General features: G+C 52.0%; 1 protein-coding gene across 1 annotated transcript; it reads left to right on the forward strand.

The window, feature by feature from the left end:
• Window positions 1–5,312: 5,312 nt before the first annotated feature.
• On the forward strand, window positions 5,313–22,166 carry LOC142024919 (uncharacterized). Its single transcript, XM_075017266.1, has 4 exons — window positions 5,313–5,564; window positions 18,877–18,984; window positions 19,608–20,207; window positions 21,608–22,166. The coding sequence occupies exons 3-4, from the start codon at window positions 19,643–19,645 to the stop codon at window positions 22,024–22,026; spliced, it is 984 nt and encodes a 327-aa protein (XP_074873367.1). The 5' UTR covers window positions 5,313–5,564; window positions 18,877–18,984; window positions 19,608–19,642; the 3' UTR covers window positions 22,027–22,166.
• Window positions 22,167–22,225: the final 59 nt, after the last annotated feature.

Consider the following 22,225-nt stretch of genomic DNA (forward strand, 5'->3'; position numbering starts at 1 on the left):
ATTAGCAGAGCGCCCACAGCCAGCAGCCTCTGTTTCTATGGGTGGTGCACACACCCGGGTGCAGAGCATAAAATTTATTCCCCCGTGGAATAAATAAACCCCAGACTTCCAAATTCCCTTATTCCCAAATCGTTCTGCAGTGCGGTGCTTATTTCGATGCACCCGCGTCCATACAGCCAGCCTGCGTTCCGAAAGCAGCACTTTCGAAGCACGACTGGCCGCCGTTATGCTAACGAGGCGCCAAATATGCATATCAGCGCCTCATTAACCTGTTCCGAAGAGCCTCATTAACATATCCCTTCTGAAAGGGAGCGGCCTATATGGGTAAATACTGTATTTCAAAACGGCTCAGCGCTATTCTGCAATGCAATTTGGCATGCGGCGGCGCTATTTTGAAATAAGCTCTTCCAAAATCAAGCAGCAGAAATGTAGCGCTTCAACAAAATGATTTCTTCAGTGATGAGCTTTCGTGGGACAGACCCACTTCTTCAGCTCTTCACCGCATAGGTCATTTTGTTAGTCTTTAAAGTGCTACTTTACTGCTTTTTTGTTTTGATAGTATATAGACGAGCGCAGCTTTCTCCCTGTTACTATAACTCAGTGTTTTGAGCATTGCCTTACCTAACCCAGAGCTGTGAGTTCAGTCCTTGAGGGGGCTATTTAGGGATCTGGGGCAAATAGATCTTTTTTCAAAAAAAAAAAAAAAGTAAAGTTCCTCTCTGCTGAGAGGTCAGGGGCTGTGAGCACCTCCATATGTAAACATATGCTTACAGTCCCTCTATTTACATTACTTCTTAAGTGGGGGGCGGATTTCCTCATTAGACATCGTTTTGCTTTAAATCACAACTTTACAGTCCCTTTTCCCGGTATATATCAAGCCCCCCTGTACCCACCTGCCACCCCTGGAAGGAGTTGGTGCTTTTCCTGAAGGCAGTCTGCAGACCAGAGCATGTTTTGCGGGAAATTCTTGGTTATATTTTTTACAGAATCAGAATGGGGGGGGGGAAAAAACCCTTCCCACTCAATAAAAATGGATAATTTCAGTCGAACCGAAATGTTTCAATTCGGTTAAATCGTACGGTTCTAGTGCGATGTTGACTTTTTCATTGTATGTGGCCATAGATCACACAAGGCTAAACAAACATTGAAAGAAAGTTGTTGCGAGCTGAAAAACAAACGAACGAAAAGGATAATTTTTAACCTCCTTCAAATGCTTCACTGAAATAGAGTCAGCCAAGCGGACGCATTGTCGTGGAAAGCTCAGCTTTCCACAAAATGGCATTTTCTCACAGAAACATGGTTCCAGGAGAAACGTTTTTGCCCAGCTTTAAATTTTACAGGCGAGCGACGAAAGGAGAAAGCAAGCTGCAGAGGCACGCGGTGTTTGGAACATTTTAGAGGACTCAGTGTCAACATGGACGGATCTCTAACGGCACTTGGGTACCACCCAGGAGAGAGTCGGGTGCCGCCCAGCTGATTTGCAGGGCGTCCACAGCCGACAGAGTGTGTTTGTATGGGTGGTGCACATCCACGCATGCCTTGGTGCACATAATAAAATTTATTCCGCCCATGGATGGGAATGAAAAATAGCAGGAACACTGCCAATCCCATTTCTTTTCTTTTTTTTTTTTTTAAAAAAAAGGCCACTTACAGTTCAAGAAAGACAAGCAGCCCCAGACTGCACCTCCAAAGGAAATCTATAAAATGACTACGCAAGCGTTCGGCCAGCCCATTTCTAAGCGGAAGGCAGTGAAATTAACTCCTCTCTTGCCATTTCCCTGCACTGGAGGCTGTGGCCGCTGAACATCCAGCAAAACCTCTGTAGGATGAAATAACTTGTCCCAGCTGTCTGGAGTGCTTCCGACAATCACAGGATTTTTAATAGGAAATCAAGAGGAATGAGAAGGAAGCTCAGTCCCGGGAGAGCTGACACATCCCTTGCCTTTACTTCCATGCAGGGGCTCTCCCCCATTGGTCTTCTCCCATATCCTGCTGCTCCCTGCTTCCTACCCTGGGGCGATGCCCTCCCTGAGGAGTTGGCAGCCGTAATCCGGCGTGATTTTCATTAGCCGGATGACCACTCACCATGGGTGTGGCCAAGTTTCCCGCGGTCCCCTGAACTTTATTTCCAGCCACCAGCCCTGGCTGTCAGCCTTCTGTGCTGTCATTTAACTGTAATTTACCCCTAAATGTCTTCTAAGAGCCCAGCAAGCAGAGGAAGTGTTGGAGATGTGCCAGACAATATTGTCCTCCCGTGGTCTGGCAAATTTTCTCATTCGGCACCGGCCAGGTCCTGAGGGTACTGGATTCGAGAGCTTCAACCTGTATTTGTTAAGTTACAGACTACCACAGCTATACCTATACCGCTACATATCTTTGTCAGTCACAGCACAACATCTGTGATCAGAGCTTTCAGCTCTGCTGGGGCTCTGCTACAGCGTAGCTGTCAGCAACAGAAAAACAAAGCACAGATACCGGATGCGCTCAGGCTACAGGCAGCAGAGATGAGTAGCTAAGACCTGGGCTTCTCTGACGGGGACAATGGACCTGATTCTCATTTTGTGTCCAGCTTCTTTTTAACATCTCGCTAAAATGGGCAGCAAGGACTCCAATACTGAATTGCCTTCCAGGGCCGGGAACATATTGGTTTGGTCCAGGGTACTGGCTGGGAAGCACCTGCGAATACAAACAGAAGTGGGTCTGTCCCACGAAAGCTCACCGCATAAATTATTTTGCTAATCTTTAGAGTGCTACTTGACTGCTTTTTGTTTTGATAGTATGTAGACTAGTACGGCTCCCTCTCTGTTATTATTACCCCTCAGTAAAGGTGAGAGTTCAACTCACAATCTCATCGTCTAGCTAATTTCACCTCCCTGCAAACAGGGCTCCCTTTAATTTTTTCCATCCAAGGGCGGAATAAATTTTATATGCCTCAACCCATTTGCAGATGTGCACCTCCCATAGAAACACACAGTGCCCGCTGCGTGTGCCCTGCTAATCAGCTGGGGTGACCCTTGCATAGCAAGTTAGATGCATATCTAACAGGGATGGTCTAGCTGGTACTTGGCCCTAAAGGGCACTGTACGTGCTGACCCCCTGGAGACCCCCTTCCAGTTCTAGAATTCTGTGCTTTTGTGAATCTCGCCTGGGCAGCTTATAGGAAACAGTGCACCCAACCCACATGGGTTTGGCCGTGCTGACCAAGGGCAGTAGCCAAACCATGATTTGCCTTCTTCCTCCACGCAACACCAAACCTGACACTGAGGAAAGGTGCCATTAAGTCTGCTCTGCTGCTGGTCATTATGAATCTGAAAATGTGAAGTCGATCTTACTCAAGAAAGCTAATCATAAAATCCTAGGGCTGGAAGGCACCTCAGGAAGTCATCAAGTCCAACCCTCTGTCCAAAGCAGGATCAACCCCAACTAAATCATCTCAGCCAGGGCTTTGGCTAGCCAGGATGTTAAAACCTCTAGGGATGGAGATTTCACCACCTCTCTAGGCAACTCATTCCAGTGCTTCACCACCCTCCTGGTGAAAGAGTTTTTCCTAATACCCAACCTACACCTCCCCCACTGCAACTTAAGACCATTGCTCCTTGTTCTGCCGTCCATCAGCACTGAGAACAGCCTCTCTCCATCCTCTTTAGAGCCCCCCTTCAGGAAGTTGAAGGCTGCTATCAAATCACCCCTCACTCTTCTGTTCTGCAAAGTAAATAAACCGAAATCCCTCAGCCTCGCCTCATAGGTCACATGCTCCAGCCCCCTCATCATTTTGGTTACCATCGGCTGGATCCTCTCAAATGCATCCACATGCTTTCTCTCCTGGGGGGCCCAGAACTGGCTGCAATACTCCAGATGCGGCGTCGCCAGTGCAGAATAGTATTAAATAAATGTATAATACCATAACAACAATAAATAAATGTAAATACTGTAAAATAAATCGGAATAATACTACATAAAAATTTAAAATAAATGGGAATAATACTAAATAAATGTAAAAACATCAGGAAGTCCCATGGCACCTTGTAGACTAACATCTTGGGAGGATAGGGTCATAATTCAAAATGATCTGGATAAATTGGAGAAATGGTCTGAGGTAAACAGGATGAAGTTTAATACGGACAAATGCAAAGTGCTCCACTTGGGAAGGAACAATCAGTTTCACACATACAGAATGGGGAGAGACTGTCTAAGAACGACTACAGCAGAAAGGGACCTAGGGGTTATAGTGGACCACAAGCTAAATATGAGTCAACAGTGTGATGCTGTTGCAAAAAAAGCAAACATGATTCCGGGATGCATTAACAGGTGCGTTGTGGACAAGACACGAGAAGTCATTCTTCCACTCTACTCTGCGCTGGTTAGGCCTCAGCTGGAGTATTGTGTCCAGGTCTGGGCACCGCAGTTCAAGAAAGAGGTGGAGAAATTAGAGAGGGTCCAGAAAAGAGCGACAAGAATGATCAAAGGTCTAGAGAATGTGACCTATGAAGAAAGGCTGAAAGAATTGGGCTTGTTTAGTTTGGAAAAGAGAAGATTGACGGGGACATGATTGCGATTTTCAGGTATCTAAAAGGGTGTCATAAGGAGGAGGGAGAAAACTTGTTCTTCGTGGCCTTTGAGGATAGAACAAGAGGCAACGGGCTTAAACTGCAGCAAGGGAGGTTTAGGTTGGACATTAGGGGTCCCTCCCAGTCCTAGTATTCCACAACCCTATGATCTTTTGGAGCATCAGCTTTCGTGGGCAAAGACCCGCTTCGTCAGATGCCTCCGACCAGGCGGGTCTTTGCCCACAAAAGCTGATGCTCCAAAATATCTGTTCGTCTGCCAGGGGACCTCTGCTTGTTTTTGCAGATACAAACTAGGGGGGCTCCCCCTCTGCTAAATGAATGTGTTGGTCCTGAAGTTGCAACAGGCCTGTTTGTTTTCAGACTATGCATTTGCTTGGAGGCCTGGGCTGCCCACCTAACACCACAGCCAGGGAGCCAGGGGCTCACCCACCCACGTGGCCCAGCCTAACAAAGGAGGGGCGGGGGGCGCCTGCGCCGGCCTCCCTGCCACCGCAGCCCCTCCCCCCGCCTGCGCTCCGCGCTGGACCAATCAGCGCGCCGGGAACGCACCTTGAAACGCCCTTCCCCGGAGGAAGCGGCCCCCCCTCCCGCCTCCGAACGGGGCGAAGTCAATAGAGAGGCGGGGCGTCGGCGGCCCGCCAATCACCCAGCGGGGCGCCCGGATCGGCAGCCCGGCGCGCCAATGGGGGCGCGGGGCGTCGCGCGTCGGAGCAGCTGGTGACACGGAGTTCCGCGAGTGGCTGGCGCGGGCGTTCTCCGCCTCCTGCCTGGCCCTGCTCGGGTGGCTCGCGGCCGCTGGCGCCCCGGTCTGCCCGGGCCCTGGCTGCAGCCGGGAGAGGGGGGAGCTCCAGCCGCAGCCGCAGCCGGGCCAGTCCCGCTGCTCCCCGGGAGCCGCTCCCCGGGCGGGCGGGCAGCGCCCCCAGCCTGGCCAGGGCCCTGCCCGGCCCAGCCCCTGCCCCTGGCCCTGGCCCAGGGCGGGCAGCGCTCGGGGGGAAGGTAAGAGCCCCCGGCCCGGCCCGGCCCAGCCCCGGGAGCGGTGCCCGGTGCCCCCGGGGGGGCGGGCGGGCGGGCTGCAGGGGGAGGGTCCGGCCCCGGGCTGCTCCCGGCGGCGGTTTCCTGCCTTGTGCGGAGGGAAGATGGCCCCAGCGCCCATTGTGCGCGGGCGGGAAGGGGGGGGAGCTGTGGGCAGCCGAGGGGCTGGAGGGGTGCACGCTGGGAGGGGGCTTAAGGGCTTGCGGGGGGGGGTCCCCTAAGGGGATGGGGCCATACACGGGGATCGGGGCAAGGGGGTGATGGGGTGCTGGCAAGAGGCTGGAATAGCGGGGGGGAGGTTGGGGGGTGCGGGCAAGAGGCTGGAATAGCGGGGGGGAGGTTGGGGGGTGCGGGCAAGAGGCTGGAATAGCGGGGGGAGGTGGGGGGGTGCGGGCAAGAGGCTGGAAGAGCGGGGAGAGGTGGGGGGGTGCGGGCAAGAGGCTGGAAGAGCGGGGAGAGGTGGGGGGGGGTGCGGGCAAGAGGCTGGAAGAGCGGGGAGAGGTGGGGGGGGGTGCGGGCAAGAGGCTGGAAGAGCGGGGAGAGGTGGGGGGGGTGCGGGCAAGAGGCTGGAAGAGCGGGGGGAGGTGGGGGGGTGCGGGCAAGAGGCTGGAAGAGCGGGGGGAGGTGGGGGGGTGCGGGCAAGAGGCTGGAAGAGCGGGGGGAGGTGGGGGGGTGCGGGCAAGAGGCTGGAATAGCGGGGAGAGGTTTGGGGGGGTGCGGGCAAGAGGCTGGAATAGCGGGGAGAGGTGGGGGGCGGGTTGCTCTACCTGGTAAAGTTTATTTGCAAATAACCCCCCCCCCCCCCCCCCGTTTCGACATAACTTTGCCAGCCTCTGCGTGACGCCAGGGCTGTTTGGAAACGGGCTGGCTGCTTTCCCTCTGGCTGTGTCTATACTTGCGTTCCCCTTGCAAAAGAGGCAGGCCCGGGAGAGGCCGATTTACCTGTCCGGCGCCTCTTTGGAAAGGATATGCAAATGAGGTGCCGGATGTGTAAATCGGCAGCTCATTTGCGTTTGTGGTTTCCCCTCATTTGCATGCCTCTTGTGAAGGAAGAAGGCGAGTGTAGACACCGCCGAGAAGTGAACCTCGTCGCACAAGGAATAGTAGCTCGTCCAAAAGAGGGGCTGTGTAGACGGAAGGAGGGTTCTTTCGAAAGAAGCCAGAGTGTGTCCCAGGGCTCTGCTCCAGCCGAGGCTCTCTGTGGCTGGATGCTGCGCTGTGGTTTCTACTCGGGGGGGAGGGGGGGGAGGGATTTGTATCCCCCCACCCCCAGTAGAAACCATGCGGCCAGACGCCACTGGGAAGCTTGCAATAATAAGTGATTCCTGCACCGGCTTTGAAATAAGCTAGGCAGTGTGCGCAACGCACATAGTCATTTATTTGGCGCTCGGGCAAAAGCGTAGCCCTCGCCTGTGTGTCTGGGCGCTTTATTTCAGAAGAGCCGAGCTCTGTTTTGAAGTGCATTGTGCCTGTAGTAGCAGAGTTGTGTTGAAATAAGCTCTACCGGAGGAGTTTATTTCAAAATAATGCTGCTGTGTAGACGTAGCTTAGAGGGGAAGGCAGATCAGGAAAGGGGGAAGGTAGAGGGCTGTGGTGGGGGGGCGGAACATAAGGCAGCTCCTCCATCTCATGGGGTACCCCACACAGTGGGTTCTCCTCCCCCCAATAGTCACACCAGCTGTGGGGGGTGCATAGATAGGAGATTCCTCCCCACAGCAAAGAGTAGAGATTTACAAAGCAAATATCTGCAGGGGCCTCCTTCCCTGCTCCCAGTGCCATATTTGTGTCTAAACACAGATCTCCTTATCTGAGCGCGCTGACTCCTGCGCAGACAGGACTGAACAGGGGCTGCTCTGCTTTCTGTGTAGGGCTCCGTGTCCAGCTGGAGTCCCTGCCCGCTGCAGGGCGTGGAACAGGGGTTGGCTCCGGGTTTGGTGGCAGTCGGTGTGTTTGATTCCTGGTTCAGGACACCCCAAAAGGGTTTGATTGCCAGGCAGTGCCCCAGAATGGGGAGGGGGGGGGGCTCTGCAGCTTGTTTCTGGGGGGTGGGGGAAGGAACAGTGCGCCCTCTAATTTTTTCCACCCGGGGGTGGAATAAATTTTGTGTCCACCAAAGCATGTGTGATGCATACCACCAATGGAAACACAGGCTGGTGGCTGCTTGGCCCTCTGCTAACCAGCTGGGCAGCACCTGAATCGCTCCTGGGCCAGCGTCCAAGTGCTCAGCTTACAGGGAGCGCTGGAGAGGAGCTAGGCCAGGGGGTGAGAATGGGTGAGACAAGGCCTGTGTTAGGAGGGGGAGAAGAGAACAGCTTTTTCACTGAATTACTGTTAACTTCTGGGACCCGGGAGACCCCTAGGACTTCTATCCATTCACCCTCCTGGGGGCTGTCCCCTTCTCTTCTCCTACCAGGTGCCAACCCATGTCTGGATGATGTTATTTTGCTTCCTTATAGCAGGAAGGGGACATCACAGGTGGTTTTTTTTAGTTGGTCAACCCAAGCCATGGGGCCCCCCCCCAACTTTTCATGAGCAAGATATGCTTCAGTGAGACAAACATTGGGGTTCTGAAGAGGATGGAGAGAAGCAGCTCTCTGTGATGAGGGACGGCAGAAGAAGGAGCAGTGGTCTCAAGTTACAGAGGGGGAGGTGTCGGTTGGATATGAGGAAAAACTGTTTGGCTAGGAGGGTGATGAAATGCTGGAATGCGTTACCTAGAGAGGTGGTGAAAACTCCATCCCTGGAGGTTTTGAAGTCCTGGCTAGACAAAGCCCTGGCTGGGATGATTTCGTTGGGGGCTGGGAAGGCGGCTGGCTCGATGACCTCCCGAGGGCTACGTAGCACGTCCACTTTTTGCCACTGGATCGATGGCTCGTAAACATCACATTGACTGTGATGAGGGAGGTTTGCAGCCTAGTCGCGCATGCAGCAAGCATCAGACACACTGATGTTTCAAGAGAACACGCCATCTTGCCCAGGTTGGGGGGAAAAAGGTGAGTGAGCGAGTGTGCGCCATGCTAGGGATGTTGCGTAACCGCTGGAAGTTTCAGCGGTTACTGGACGGCTGGTGGGGGTCGGGGCGGTGGCAGAGATTAGGAGACTCTGCAAAGCTCCATGGTGGGGGAAATTGACTAAATTCCGTGGCACACGTGGACAGTTCTCGCGGCGCACCTCTTGGAAACCACTGAACCACGCACGCCCCCCTCGCCTCCATTTCAGTTCAGATTGAGGCTCCATGAGTGAGAAGCAACTTGCGGCTTAGCCTGTTTTCCCGATCAGTTAAACCTGTCCATTTGCAACGGTTCTCTCCTGTGAATCCAGCTGAGCAAACAAGATCGGCAGCTGGCTCCCTGGACAGCTTCAAGGAGCGGTGGGGGCTGTCGGTTCTCGGCTGGGGGCCCCCCTCCAGTTCCCTTGTTTGACAGCTGTGACCTGCACCCCAGCCCTGTTTTCTCCTGGGTTGTCCCCTCTTGAACTTATTGATCTCTGGGTCCAGAGGTCCCCCCGACCCACAAGGCCGGGGGAGTGGCCTTGGCGGCGGGCGGGGTTATGGAGGCTTGCAGGGAAAGGCTGGTGATGGCTAAAGCAGATAAGGCTGGTGTGTGTCTCTCTGCTGGCTCTGCAGACAAAGCCCTGTCCCTGCTGGTGCATTTTGTCATCAAAGTTGCAGTGTTCTGGATGTTTTTTTTCAAATTCACACCCCCAAGCGACAGATCTTTTAAAGTGCACAGTTGGGGATTTCTGGGTCAGAAACTACTGGGGATTTCTCTCGCTCCCACCTCCGCACCACAGGCAGCAAGTTATAAGGGCTTGTTGGTGCCTGTGTTCCAGGAATGTAAGAGAAGTTTCATCAGTTTTGGGAGGTTTATATTTAGCTTATTTTCAGAGCGATCTTCCCCCAGGGCAACCCCGCCAGGCCTCCTGCATTTCAAAGGGACATGGAGGCCAGACGGGGTTCTCACTCATTTTTTTTTTTTTCCCATCCTGAAGCAGAATAAATTTCACGTGCCCCGCGGACGCGCACCACAAGAAGAAACACGCTGAGCAACGTGAGTGCTCTGCTAATCTGGGCGGCATTTGAATCTTTCCAGGACGACCGCCCGAGCGTTCAGCTCACAGGGGACGCTGAGTCCAGAGTCAGCTGGCCCCAGCCTGCCCTACTGGGCTCTGCTCCATCTCTTCGGCCGGAGCCCTGCTCTGTTCCAACCCGTTCCAGCTTCTGCCACTCTCCCCCTGCTGCTGGGCGGATTAAAGTGGGGCAGCCCCCATGCTAATGCTCCAGCCTGCCCTGCTGCCTGGTGTTTCCCTGAAGCATGGGTCTCCCAAGCATTGTGATTAGGAACGGATCTGTTCTGGGTGGCACCAAAAAATGTACGAACGTGGTGCCTATGCAGTTCCACTGTTCCGGCTCTCCCAGTGGTTCGACCCACCGAGACGGAGAACGCCACAAGAACGTACCAGCCCGTCACGGAAACGTTGGAAGCTATCGTCAACCGACTGGCCCAAGCCACGAAAGCAGCTACCTACTGAAGAAAGGGTTTCCACAGCCTTCATCCCCCTGTTTGATGATTAAACTCTTCCAATCCGCTGCTGGTACAAAAGATCGCTCCCGGTGCACCTCTTCCCAGTGGTGGAAAAAGTAACTTTTGGGGTACTTGAGTAGAAGAGTGCAGCTGCTTTCACTTCTGCATACGGGAGTACAGCAAAGACGTGGGGTGTGTTTTTACTCAAGTTGTTTTCCAGAGGGACACAGGTGACTTGTACGTAAGTCCATCCCCCCCACCCAAAGCAGCCGTACTTTTACTCAAATAACTTTTTGGGCACTTTTCCACCTCCTGTAAGGAGCCTCATAAATTTGGGATGTTAATGTTAAAAGGATGAGGCTTGCTGGTTACAATTAACCAGCGGGGGTGTGGGTGGGGGTAGGCTGTTTCACCCAAGACACCCCCATTTAATTGGTTAATGGGTTAAACCTAACATTTAACTGGTCAACTAAGTAACAGGGAATTTACATCCCTGCTTAGGAAGGGGGAAAGCTACAAGTGGATGGCCTTGGTTTTCCAGATGGATCAGCATAGCTGGGGCGACACGCTGTCGCTGCCTCTACACTATTTTGAAAAAGCCAGGCCTATTTTGAAAGACCCCATGGAGTGTCTACACATGCAAAGTGTTCTGTTGCTCTGAAATCAAAGGAACGTGGCTCCTTTTCAGGCATCTCTTCCTCTCCCAGGTGAGGAAGATTACCTTTTTTCCAAAAGATTTTCAGGAAAAAAAAACATGTGAATGCCTCAGGCGGCCCTTCGTTCGAAAGCGCAGTCCTCATGGTGCTGGGTTTTTCGGTCCCTGGCCTGTTCTTTTAAAAGAGCGGGGGCTGTGTGGCCGCAATCTATCAAAAGAGGGGTTGAGCTTTTGATCTGCTTTTTTTGTGCGTGGACGCGCTGTTTGGAAAGCTTTTTTTTTTCAGAAGAGCTCTTCTGGAAGAACGTCTTTCAAAGGGTCGCTGTAGTGTAGGTGCAGCCTGCGTGAATAGGCTGCAAAACCCAAGCCTCTCCCTGCCCTGACATAGCAGAAGCCCTATAAACCACGTGCTGCCGAAGCCAGTTTTAGACTTACTTAATGTGGCTGTTACAAATGCCGCAGACGCAGCAGTCTTTCTATTTAAGCCAGAAGCGTTGCAGGCCGGAGGCCAATGTTACGCACCTTGTCGCTTGTTTAACCCTGAAGCTGGACCCTGGTTCCAAACAAGACTGGCGAAGGCTGGCTGTTCTTCGGCAAGAAACTCAAACGGGTTGCAAGTGTGCAGTGCTGACTCTTTCTCTGCTACGGGTGGAAAACGTGAAGAATTCTCTTCCCACCGGGGTTCCCTGTATGCTGAGCACTTGTGCAGTCATCCAGGAGAGATTCAAATGCCTCCCAGCCCATCAGCAGAGCACCCACAGCTCAATTTTATTTCTCCGGATGGTGCACATTCTCACATGGCCTTGGTGCATGTAAAAATTATTCCACACATGGCAGGAAAATATTAGAGGGATTGCTCACCACCTTAAAAAAAGTGCTTATGTGGCTCGGTGCAACCATACAAATGGGTATTAATTCGCTGCACATATTATGTCAGTGGTTGGCCAAATAAATGCGTGTGTAGGGCTATGGCTACCCAGCAAATTTATCTTGAAATAATGGCTGTTGTTCGGAGCTAACTTTGCAAGTGTCTACACAGCGCAACTGCTATTTTGAAATTTCAAAAGTAGTGTTGGCTTATGTTGAAATTGGTAAACGTAGTACGTGGAATAGCGCCTGTTTGGAAACAGGGGCTGTTGGGACAGAGAATAGGCCCTATTTTGAACTAAGCCATTGTGAGTCTTTTGAAATAAGCTCCATTGTGGCTGGATGCTCTATTTCCAAGTAGCGTCTAGCTCCTTTGAAATGCATTTTGTGCACAGCAGCATTTATTTCAAAAAAAGCTATTCTGGAAAATCTCTTTGAAAGAACTTTCTTCCTGAAACAAAATAGGAAGAAGGGTTCTTCCAAAGATGGGTTTTATTTTTGAAAGAGCCCCATCTGTGCTGCTTTTTTTTCTTTCCAAAGGATCTCTTCCCAGAAGAGATTATGCAAATAAAGCATGAGATATGTAAATCAGTGCCTAATTTGCATTCCTCTTTCAAATATCTCCATGTTTAACATGTAGGGAACAGTAACAGAGGGGTAGCTGTGTTAGGCTGTAGTCTAACAAAATAAACAAGCAACCCTGTAGCACTTTAAAGACTAACAAAATAATATATTAGGTGTTGAGCTTTTGTGGGGCAGACCCACTTCTTCAGATCTGGAAGTAGTGTAGGCAGCAGTGTCTTGAGATATGGAAGAGCTTAATTCCTCCCCCTTACACCCCAATTTGGCCAAGGAAGTGAAGGGCCCAGCCTGGCAGCTGGGGAGGAGAAAGAGGTGTTGTTAGTTAATACTAATAGTAGCAACAGCAACAAGGTGTACACCTAATCTGTCCTGTCTACAATACAGAAGCCAGTTTATCTTCAGCATCCAGAAAGTTAATGGCGCAAATAATTAAGAATCACTTTGCAAACACCTAGATGATGATAAGGGGATAAGTAACTGTCACTGTGGATTTGTTAAACGATAAGGCATGTCAAACCATCCAGTACAGGTTCAATCTCTCTTCTCCGGCACCCACGGGATCAGACTGGTACCGGACAAGAGAATTTTCAGGCTGCCAGGAAGTCAATATTATCTAACACATCACCAACACTTCCACTGCTCTTAGAAGACATTTAGGGGTAAATTACAGCTAGAGAACAGGACAGAACACTGAGAGCCAGGACTGGGGGCTAGAAACAAACTTTAGGGGACCACAGAAAACTTAGCCACGCACATAAGTGGTCATCCAGCCAGCTAAAATCATGCCAGACTGCGGAGTTTGCCAGACAAGAGTTCTGGATTAGAGAGATTCCGCCTGTAGTTTTCTCATCTGGAAGATACGATTATAATCCAAAGTAGCCTAAAGCAAATAGGATCAAATTCAATAAGGACAAACAGAAAATACTCCACTGAGGTAGAGACAATCAACTGCACAAATACTAAGTGGGAAATGACTGACTAGGAAGGAGAAATGCTCTGAGGTAAACAGGATGAAGTTTAATCAAGACAAATGCAAAGTGCTCCACTTAGGAAGGAACAATCAGTTTCACACATTCAGCATGGGAAGCAACTGTCTAGGAAGGAGTATGGCAGAAAGGGATGTAGGGGTTATAGTGGACCACGTGTTAAATATGAGTCAACAGTGTGATGCTGTTGCAAAAAAGCAGACGTGATTCTGGGATGCATTAACAGGTGTGTTGTGAGCAAGACACGAGAAGTCATTCTCCTGCTCTACTCTGCGCTGGTTAGGCCTCAGCTGGAGCACTGTATCCAGGTCTGGGCACCGCAGTTCAAGAAAGATATGGAGAAATTGGAGAGGATCCAAAACAGAGCAACAGGAATGATTAAAGGTCTAGAAAATGTGACCTATGAAGAAAGGTTGAAAGAATTGGGCTCGTTTAGTTTGGAAAAGAGAAGATTGAGGGGGGACATGATAGCGGTTTTCAGGTATCTAAAAGGGAGTCATGAGGAGGAGGAAGAAAACTTGCTCTTCTTGGTCTCTGAGGACAGGACAAGAAGCAACGGGCTTAAACTGCAGCAAGGGAGGTTTAGGTTGGACATAAGGGAAAAGTTCCTAACTGTCAGGGTGGTCAAAGAGTGGAATAAATTGCCTGGGGAGGTTGTGGAATCTCCATCTCTGGAGATATTTAAGACCAGGTTAGACAGACATCTATCAGGGATGGTTTAGACAGTACATGGTGCTGCCATGAGGGCAGGGGGCTGGACTCGATGACCTCTCAAGCTCCCTTCCAGTCCTAGTATTTTGTGATTCTTTGAGTGCTGCAAAAGCGGACTGAAGGATCAGAGGGGATCACAAACTAAATGACACAACAGTGTAACGCTCAGGTGCATAAAAACAAAACGCAGGGAGGGGACGTTCTGGGATATATGAGCAGACATGGTGTAAGCAAGACAGGGGAAGTCATTCGTCCAATCTGCTCTCTGCTGATACGGCCTCGTATGGAGTGTTGTGTCCAGATCTGGGCCCCTCATTTCAGGACAGATGTGGAGAAACTGGAGAAAGTCCAGAGAACGACAGCAAAAATGATAAACACACGAGTCGTGAAGTGAGATGGAAAGCTATGGGGATGTGTCGCCTGGGGAAGAGGAGATGCAGGTGGGAGGATAGGTTTCAAGTATCTAAAAGGTTGTTACAATGAGGAGGGAGAAAAAATGTTCTCCTGGGCCTCGGAGGCGAAGACAGAGAACAACAAGGGAGTTAAATTGCAGCAAGGGCGGTTTAGGCCGAACACCAGGAAAAACTTCCTGACTGTCAGGGTGGTTGAGCCTTAGAATAAATTGCCCGTGGAGGCTGTGAAATCTCCTTCATTGGAGAGTCTGAAGACCCGATTAGACTAACACCTGTTTGGAATGGTATAGATCAGTGGCCTGCCACCCAAAGGGTGGTGCATGGGCCAGTTTTCATTGGCACATGAGGCGGGAGCTCAGCCCCACCCCTTCTCCCCCCCACAGCTGGGAGCTTGCTCAAAACCAGGCTGCCTGTGAATTAACAAAAGACCAGTTAATGCTACCAACCCCCACCTCGGTGTAGAGCTCTGCATCTTTGCTTATTTATTAATGAAGCTGTTGTAAGTAGGACGGTTACTGCCTTTAAAATGTATCACTGGCACTCGGAGGGTAACTAGAGGTCAAAAGGTCAAATTTCGGCACTGTACCTTGGAAAGGTTGCTGACCCCGGGTCTCGATAACGCTGAGAACTGACCGAGTCTACGGTGGTAAATCAATACAACTCATGCAACTTCAGCAATTACACGACAAACATAACTGAAGGTGACATAGGCCATGTCGACGCTGTGCCAGGAATTGTCCGCGCTGTTCAGCGAGCGATTCACTAGCTGTTGATTTATCTTGTCTGCTTAGACACGATAAATCAATCTCCAAGCCCAAGCTGTTGACACTGGTCCTCCACCAAGACGAGAACAGTAGCTGGCATCGACGGGGGAGCAGCCCCTGTGACCTCGCTGTGCACGAGACACCGCAGTGACTGTGTTGACGTCAGGTGAAGTGGCTCAATGGCACCTGTTAGTGTAGACAAAACCACCTGTAGATCCGCTTGTGCGGTGGTGCCTGCGTTGTGCTGCATCAACAGGAGCTGTTCTCCCAGCAGCTTCCCTCGTGCTTCTCGGAGAGGTGGTGTATGCAAATGGATGGGAGAGTCGACTGAGAGTGTCTTCACCAGACTCCTTAAATCGGCTGTGCTAAATTGATTTCAGCAGTGCTGATCTATCGGCAAGTGTAGGGGAGGCTTCGGCCCTCCCTTGAGCGTAAGGGACTGGGCTTGATAACCTCTAGAGGTTCCTTCCAATCTTGTATCTCATTTCCAACTGGAAGGGACCTTGAGAGGTCATTGAGCCCCGTTCCCTCCACTCGCTGCGGGCCTTATGAGCATCCTCAACCAATTTTTTTCAGTCTAACCTCCCCCAGACCCTTGAAAGGTCCCCCCTCCTCCGGACTGAACTCACAACCCCGGGTTTAAAAGGCCAAGCCTCGAACCACTGTTATGATTTTATGATCATCACAGCTAGTAATAATATGAGCCGCAGAATCTTTAAAAAGCCATCCATTGAATATCTTTGTTACACTTGTTAACAAGAATGCAAGAGGGCTGAACATCTTCCTAAAAATGGAAGATGCTCTGCAACTGATGTTCAAATTAGTTCAGCTCCTGGGAGATCTCACTGTTTGTTCCATGAGTGATCTTAGTCTGTCGTCTTAAAATTGCTTTTAATTGTTGTATCCAAAGCCATTAATTGTTGTGTCTACCACTACTGGACTGATCTAAGTAGTGAGGCTGGTGGACTTCTTGTGCTACTTCCTTCAGAGAAGACAACTGGCATTCTGCCTTGCAAGTCTATTGTTGAAACCCTTTGAGGTCATTATGCACGGATGGTATTGTTTCTGCTAGAACAGCAGTAGGTCTCTGCCCAGAAACGGACACTACTCTTGAATCCATCAGAGAAGGATTCATTGAACGTGTACTGGAAGAAGCAGAAGAAGTTGATCGAGTCAAGTGTTTGTTCGGAAGAGGACAAAGAGGCCTTTGCTGAACTTGCAGAAAAAGTGCACAAACTTAATTCTTACCAACCTGCAATGAGTTCTGGATTCTACTCCTCCCCTGTGTAACCTTCACAGGTGCCCGTCTTATCAAATAAGGATAGTGGAGTGAGGTGCTACCAATAGGGAGACTTCTGTGAAGAGAACAGAGAAGTTGAGCACAGAATGGAATATTATATGATGAAAGAAGGAATATTTCAACTTTTTTTTTTCCTTTTTTTTTATCATCGCTAGTGGCTCAGCTTGATTTCTGTGCTATGTTGCCTGGGGTGCAGGAAGGAGGATTTCCTTTCTTCCTACTCCAAGTAACAACAGCTACAGTTGAACGTTCTTTTTTGTTGTAGAATAGAATTTGAGGTTCCAAAAGAAGTTGCCTTCCCCGTGAATGCAGATCAGTTGAATTGATTGCTTTCCCCGGATAATGGGACCAACAATTGGACCAATCGGGGTTGACTGTATTTCTTAGAATAAGGTTCCGATGAAACCACATTAGCACATGACCAGTTTCGTTCCTATTTGAACTCATCAGACATGCGTAAACTGTTGTCTATAGCATGATTCAAACCCGGGACACCTTCGTCGTAGTCAATGACGATACCATATCTCCACGGGTTCACAGCATCGGTTGTGGGAAAGGAGTATATCAGTTGAAGGACTGACAGTACCACGCTCATATGAGTGGATAGCAGGTTTAAAACTAATAAAAGAACGTTCTTTTTCACACAGCACACAGACAACCTGTGGAACTCCTCGCCAGAGGAGGCTGTCAAGGCTAGAACTAGAAGAGAGCTCAAAGAAGAGCTAGATCAATTCACAGAGGTTAGGTCCATAAAAGGCTGTTAGCCAGGGGGTAGGAATGGTGTCCCTGGGCTCTGTTTGTCAGAGGCTGGAGATGGATGGCAGGAAACAAGTGACTTGATCATTGTCTTCAGTCCACCCCCTCTGGGGCACCTGGCACTGGCCCGTCGGCAGATGGGAAGCTGGGCGAGATGGTCCTTTGGTCTGACCCAGGAATGGCCATTCTTATGTTCTTAAGAAGACACCAAAGATGAAAGCGTTCTAGTCTCGGCCGGCGTGCCATGAGAACCGTCCAAGTGTTCCATGAAATTTCATCCATTTCCCCTCACCAGGGCTTTTTGCAGAGCCTCCTCTGCCCCGCACCAGCGGGCAATTAGGCAGCTTTGCTTCTTGAGCCTCCGAGGTTCAGGATCATCAGTTTCCATCCATCCAGAGCTGCTGCAAGGGGAAGTGCCGACCTTGAAGGAGCCTGTTTGTGCTAGGGGATGTGGCAGTCCTGCTTTCTGACCCAAGAGGGCTGGTGGGGTGCCCGCTCCCCCTCCCTGCTGTGGCAAATTGAGAGGGAGGATGGGAGCCTGTTGGAGCTGCAGTACCGTTTAAACGGCCTGGCAGGGAAAGGAACCTCTTCTCTGGAGCTGCTTCCTTCCGCTGTGAGTAATTGAGTAACCGCTGAAATTTTCAGCAGTTACTCAATTACTCAACATCCTATTCGGTCCTTGTTTAGCTTGTATGCCCTGCTGTGCTGCAAACTTCTCCAGTAAGACAGGAACCGTAGTAAATGTTAAGTCAATGGGACGTTGATGAGCCATCAATTCAGCTGGAAAAAGTGGGTGTACGGTGGAATGGTTTGTCTCATTGAAGTGTGCCATGCGGCTGGCGAAGTTGGGAAACGCTGGCCTAGAGTTTGTTAATGGAGTTGGTCAAAATAATAGCAAGAAACCAAGAAGCCGCCGTAGAATGCTTAAGTATAGGTGTTGAACCTCTGTCGTCTGGCACCCTGGGGATCTGACCAGTGCTGGATGAGAGAATTTGCCAGATGACGGGAGGTCAATATTGTCTAGCACATCACCAACACTCCCGCTGCTTTCTGGGCTCTTACAAGATGTTTGGGGTAAATTACAGCTAAAGAACAGCAAGCCAGGACTGGTGAGTGGAAACAGACTTTACGGGACCGTGGGAAACTTGGCCACACCCGTAATGAGCGGTCGTCCAGCTAACAAAAATCAAACTGGATTATGGAGTTTGCCGGACGAGGGGGTTCTGGGTTAGAGGGGTTCAACCTTTAGTCAGTTTTGTTAGGCTGAATTCACATTTTAAAATCAAACAACTTGTGAAACCTTTTTTTCAGGTTTTCCCATGGTCCACCTTTGCGTTCATGGTGGCATGCCTTGGTCCCCACCCAACATAGCACAAAATCAGTTGAGCCGCTAGGAATGACGATAAAGAAGTTGAAGTCAAATCTTCGTTCTTTTGCCATCAGTTTGAACGCTCCCCAAACTTCAGTTCTGGGGGGGGAATATTAGGAGTTGGGCGGAATTGGGGTGTGGGAAGGACTAACCCCCTTTTTGTAGCCACCACAGTTTCCTCCAGATGATGGAGCCATGGCGGAGTGGGCTAAGGTGGGGGATTTTCAGGGAGCTGTAGGGGGATTTGCTGGGAAGGAGGAGGGATAGGCCACTGTTTCAGAATTGGGACGCTGTGGCTCTGCCAAATCTCCTTGTGCCCTGACCGTGCCTGGCTCTCTCCCCCCACGCAGGATTCCACGCTCCCAAGTCTCAGCCGATCGCCAGGTTGGATCGAGGGGAAGGACCGTGGGCTCTCCAGGCCTCTCAGGGAAGAGAAGTCCCGAGAGGCCCGAGTGCAGGTGAGGCGTCCGAGAACTTCCTGCCTGACTTCCCTTCCCTGGGAGGGTTTGGAAGGGATGCGGAGGTGGGATCCAATACCAACGCTGGGGGCACATGGGGCACATAAGGATAGAGGTGTGATCCATAGGGCCATCCCGGTGGAGGGCAGGGCCCAGGGAACACTCACCCCCAGCACCGCAGGCCCTGCTCCACCCCCACCCTGACCAGCTTGTCCAGGGGTTATATGGGGCAGGGGGTGGCTTGCAGCAGCAGCAGGAAGTCATCTACCCCCAGCAGCTCCCCTCACACTCAGCTCCCAGGGACTTCTCCCTTCTCCTGTCTATATGACAGCTGCTGCGGGGCCTGGGGCAGCCACCCCACCTCGGTATATGGATGGGACAGCTCTGTGTGTTCTTCCCGCCGCTTCAACTCAACTGCTACGCCGGCCCAATCAGTCCACCTTGCAAGAGGCGTAGCGCCTAGGGCACTGACGTCTCTGTAAACACGGCAGCGTTTCCATTGACTTCAGCAGCCTCCGGAAGGCGTCCCACAGTGCCCCGCAGCGGCCGCTCTGGCCGCTTGTTCTGAACTCCGCTGCCCGGCGGCCAGGTACATCCAGAATTTTCTCTTCTCGTTTGCTCAGTGTGGAGAGCTCACCTAGCTGCTGCCCGCCCGAGCATGCCAGCGCCACGTGGCCGCCGGGCACCTGCTTGGAGCACGCCAGAGGTGGTGGATCTGCTTGGCCTGTGGGGCCAGGAGGGCGTACAGGCACAGCTCCGCAACAGCCGGCGGAACTTTGACATCTACAGCCAGATCGCCCGGGGCATGGAGGAGAAGGGCTACGACCGGGACCCCCAGCAGTGCCGGGTGAAAATCAAGGAGCTGCGCCAGGCCTACCAGAAGGCGAAGGAGGCCAACAGCCGCTCGGGGGCGGAGCCGCAGACCTGCCGCTTCTACAAGGAGCTGCACGCCATCCTGGGCAGCGACTCCGCCTCCCCGGCCAAGCATCCCGTGGATACTTTGGGGGGGCTGGATGCGCAGTCCAATGGGATGAACTCCGAGATTGAGGTGCTGATCAAGGAGGAGGACGAGGAGGAGGAGGAGTACGGGGGGCAGGCGGCAGCGGCATCCGCCAGCATCGGCGCTGGCGTGGCGAGCCACGACCTCTTTTTGACTCCGGAGCACTCCAGCCATTCCCAGCAGTCCAGCCCCGGTGAGCCCGATGCAGGGGAGGGAACCTCCGGTAAGTACTTGGTTTGCTGCAGTACGGCAGGGACGTGGCTGCTAGTGAGCTAGAAGAATCGTATAATCATAGAACCTTAAAACCGAAAGGGAGTTGAGAGGTCAGGGAGTCTGGTCCCCTGCCCTCATGGTACCATCTAGACCATCCCTGATAGATTTCACCTAACCTGCTCTTAAATATCTCCAGCGATGGAGATTCCACAACCTCCCCAGGCAATTTTATTCCAGTGTTTAATCACCCCGACAGTTACAACATTTTTCCTAATGTCCAACCTAAGCCTTCCTTGCTGCAGTTTAAGCCCATTTTTCCTTCTCCTGTCTCAGAGAGGTCTGGTTAGGTGCCTGCCTCTCATTTTCCTATACCACTAGGCCAGCGGTAGCCAATCAGTTAGGCACTGTGTTGTTTCAGGATACATCTGTATTCCAAAATAGCAGCCCTGTGGCTAAACACTGGGCTTGAAATATTTGAAGCATGGTATTTCATTCCCAGTATCCCTCATTGTGAGGGGTAGCAGAAACCCCAAAATAGCTGCTTATTTTGAACTTTGGTGCCATTTGAGTTTGAAATAAGTTAACATGAAATAACTTACGCATTGCGCACATTGTGTAAGTTATTTCGTGTTACGGCTACGGTATAGCCATAGCCTGGGAGACTGAGACAAAATAGCTGTGGACAGAGTGCAAAGAGCCACACGTTGTATATTTTTATCGCTCTATCTGTAGGTATATATCTGTAGACAGACTGAAAATAAATATGTAATATGTGGCTCAGTGCTCTCCCCCAGAGCCAGGTGCTCTCAGCCTCCTGCTATAACCCAATATCGTCCCGTCCCTACAGCCAGGCAGCCCCAGATCTCCTGCTCTGAACCAGTCTTCATTCCCTCCCCCAGAGCCAGGTTCCCCCCCCGGGGTGAATCGGTCTAGAAATGGTGAACACGCAGACACCAAAGCAGGAACGGATTGCGATGTGTTTAATGTGATGGGCGTGCTGCGCCCCACCTCAGGAAATTTCATGCCCCCCACCTTCAGAAGGCGGCTCGCACCCAGCTTTGCTCAGCCCTGATTGAACCCGGTTAACCTCCAGCCCGGCCGGCCTGGACCAGCGCCCCCCCCAGCCGCCCAGGCCTCAGCCCGGTTCTCAGGCGCGTTGTAGGCAGGGGTGTTTCAGCCTGGCCGGAGCAGCCCCTCTCTGGGGCATTGCCAGACACATTCACCGCAGTCCCCCTACCTGTGTGGGCTGGGCCAACCCCTAGCGGTTAACCGTAAGCAGGGAGGCTTCCTGGTTAACTTCAACATCCCTCGTGTCCGGCCCCGGCCCCGTAAGCCAGTAACTTGTTCCCCTACGGCGGGGGTGGGGGAGACGCGCACTGACCCCGGTGCCTCTGTCCTTTGTTCCTTCAGCAGCCGCCCACGTGGCCTTCGGGGCCTCCCCGCCCCCTCCGGAGGAGCGGCTGGGCCAGATCCGGCGCCAGAAGAAGCGGACGCGGGAGGACATGTTCCAGGAGGTGCTGCGGGCATCGCGGGCCTCGGAGCGGGAGCAGCGGGCCTGGCGGGTGCTGATCGACGACAAGATGCAGCGGGACAGCGAGGACCGGCGGAACGCGCAGCAGGAGATGATCGCGCTGCTGCGGGAGCAGACGGACATGCTGCGCTCTCTCATCGAGCTGCAGGCTGACCACATCCGGGCTCGCTTCCCCTTGCAGCCCATCGAGAACTGCATCCCCGGGGGGCCCTACGTGGACGCCCCCGCCTTCCACGTGTCGGCCGGCGCCGCCCCCCCGCCGCAGGCGCTCCACCCCACGGAGGATTACGCCCAATGACAGCTGCGCCTGCGCCTCTTGGGCGTGCGGGCTTCTGAGTTCCCTCTGCCTACCCCCCCGGAGAGAGACTGTCCCCTGTCCGGATGGAGTTTTTACTTTAGCTTTACCGAGGTCTGGAATAAAAACGTAAATTCGGTTTTCATCCGCATCTTTATTGGTCTCCAGCCTGGGGTGGAGGGGGGAATTTTTGCCATTCACT

The sequence above is a fragment of the Carettochelys insculpta genome, chromosome 22 (genome assembly GCF_033958435.1).
Source record: "Carettochelys insculpta isolate YL-2023 chromosome 22, ASM3395843v1, whole genome shotgun sequence".
Classification (NCBI taxonomy): Eukaryota; Metazoa; Chordata; order Testudines; family Carettochelyidae; genus Carettochelys; species Carettochelys insculpta.

Coding starts and splice junctions, on each gene's coding strand:
- LOC142024919 (XM_075017266.1), top strand. CDS start 19,643: ATGCCAGCGCCACGTGGCCGCCGGGCACCTGCTTGGAGCACGCCAGAG. Junction 20,208..21,607: donor TGCAGGGGAGGGAACCTCCG/GTAAGTACTTGG, acceptor TTGTTCCTTCAG/CAGCCGCCCACGTGGCCTTC.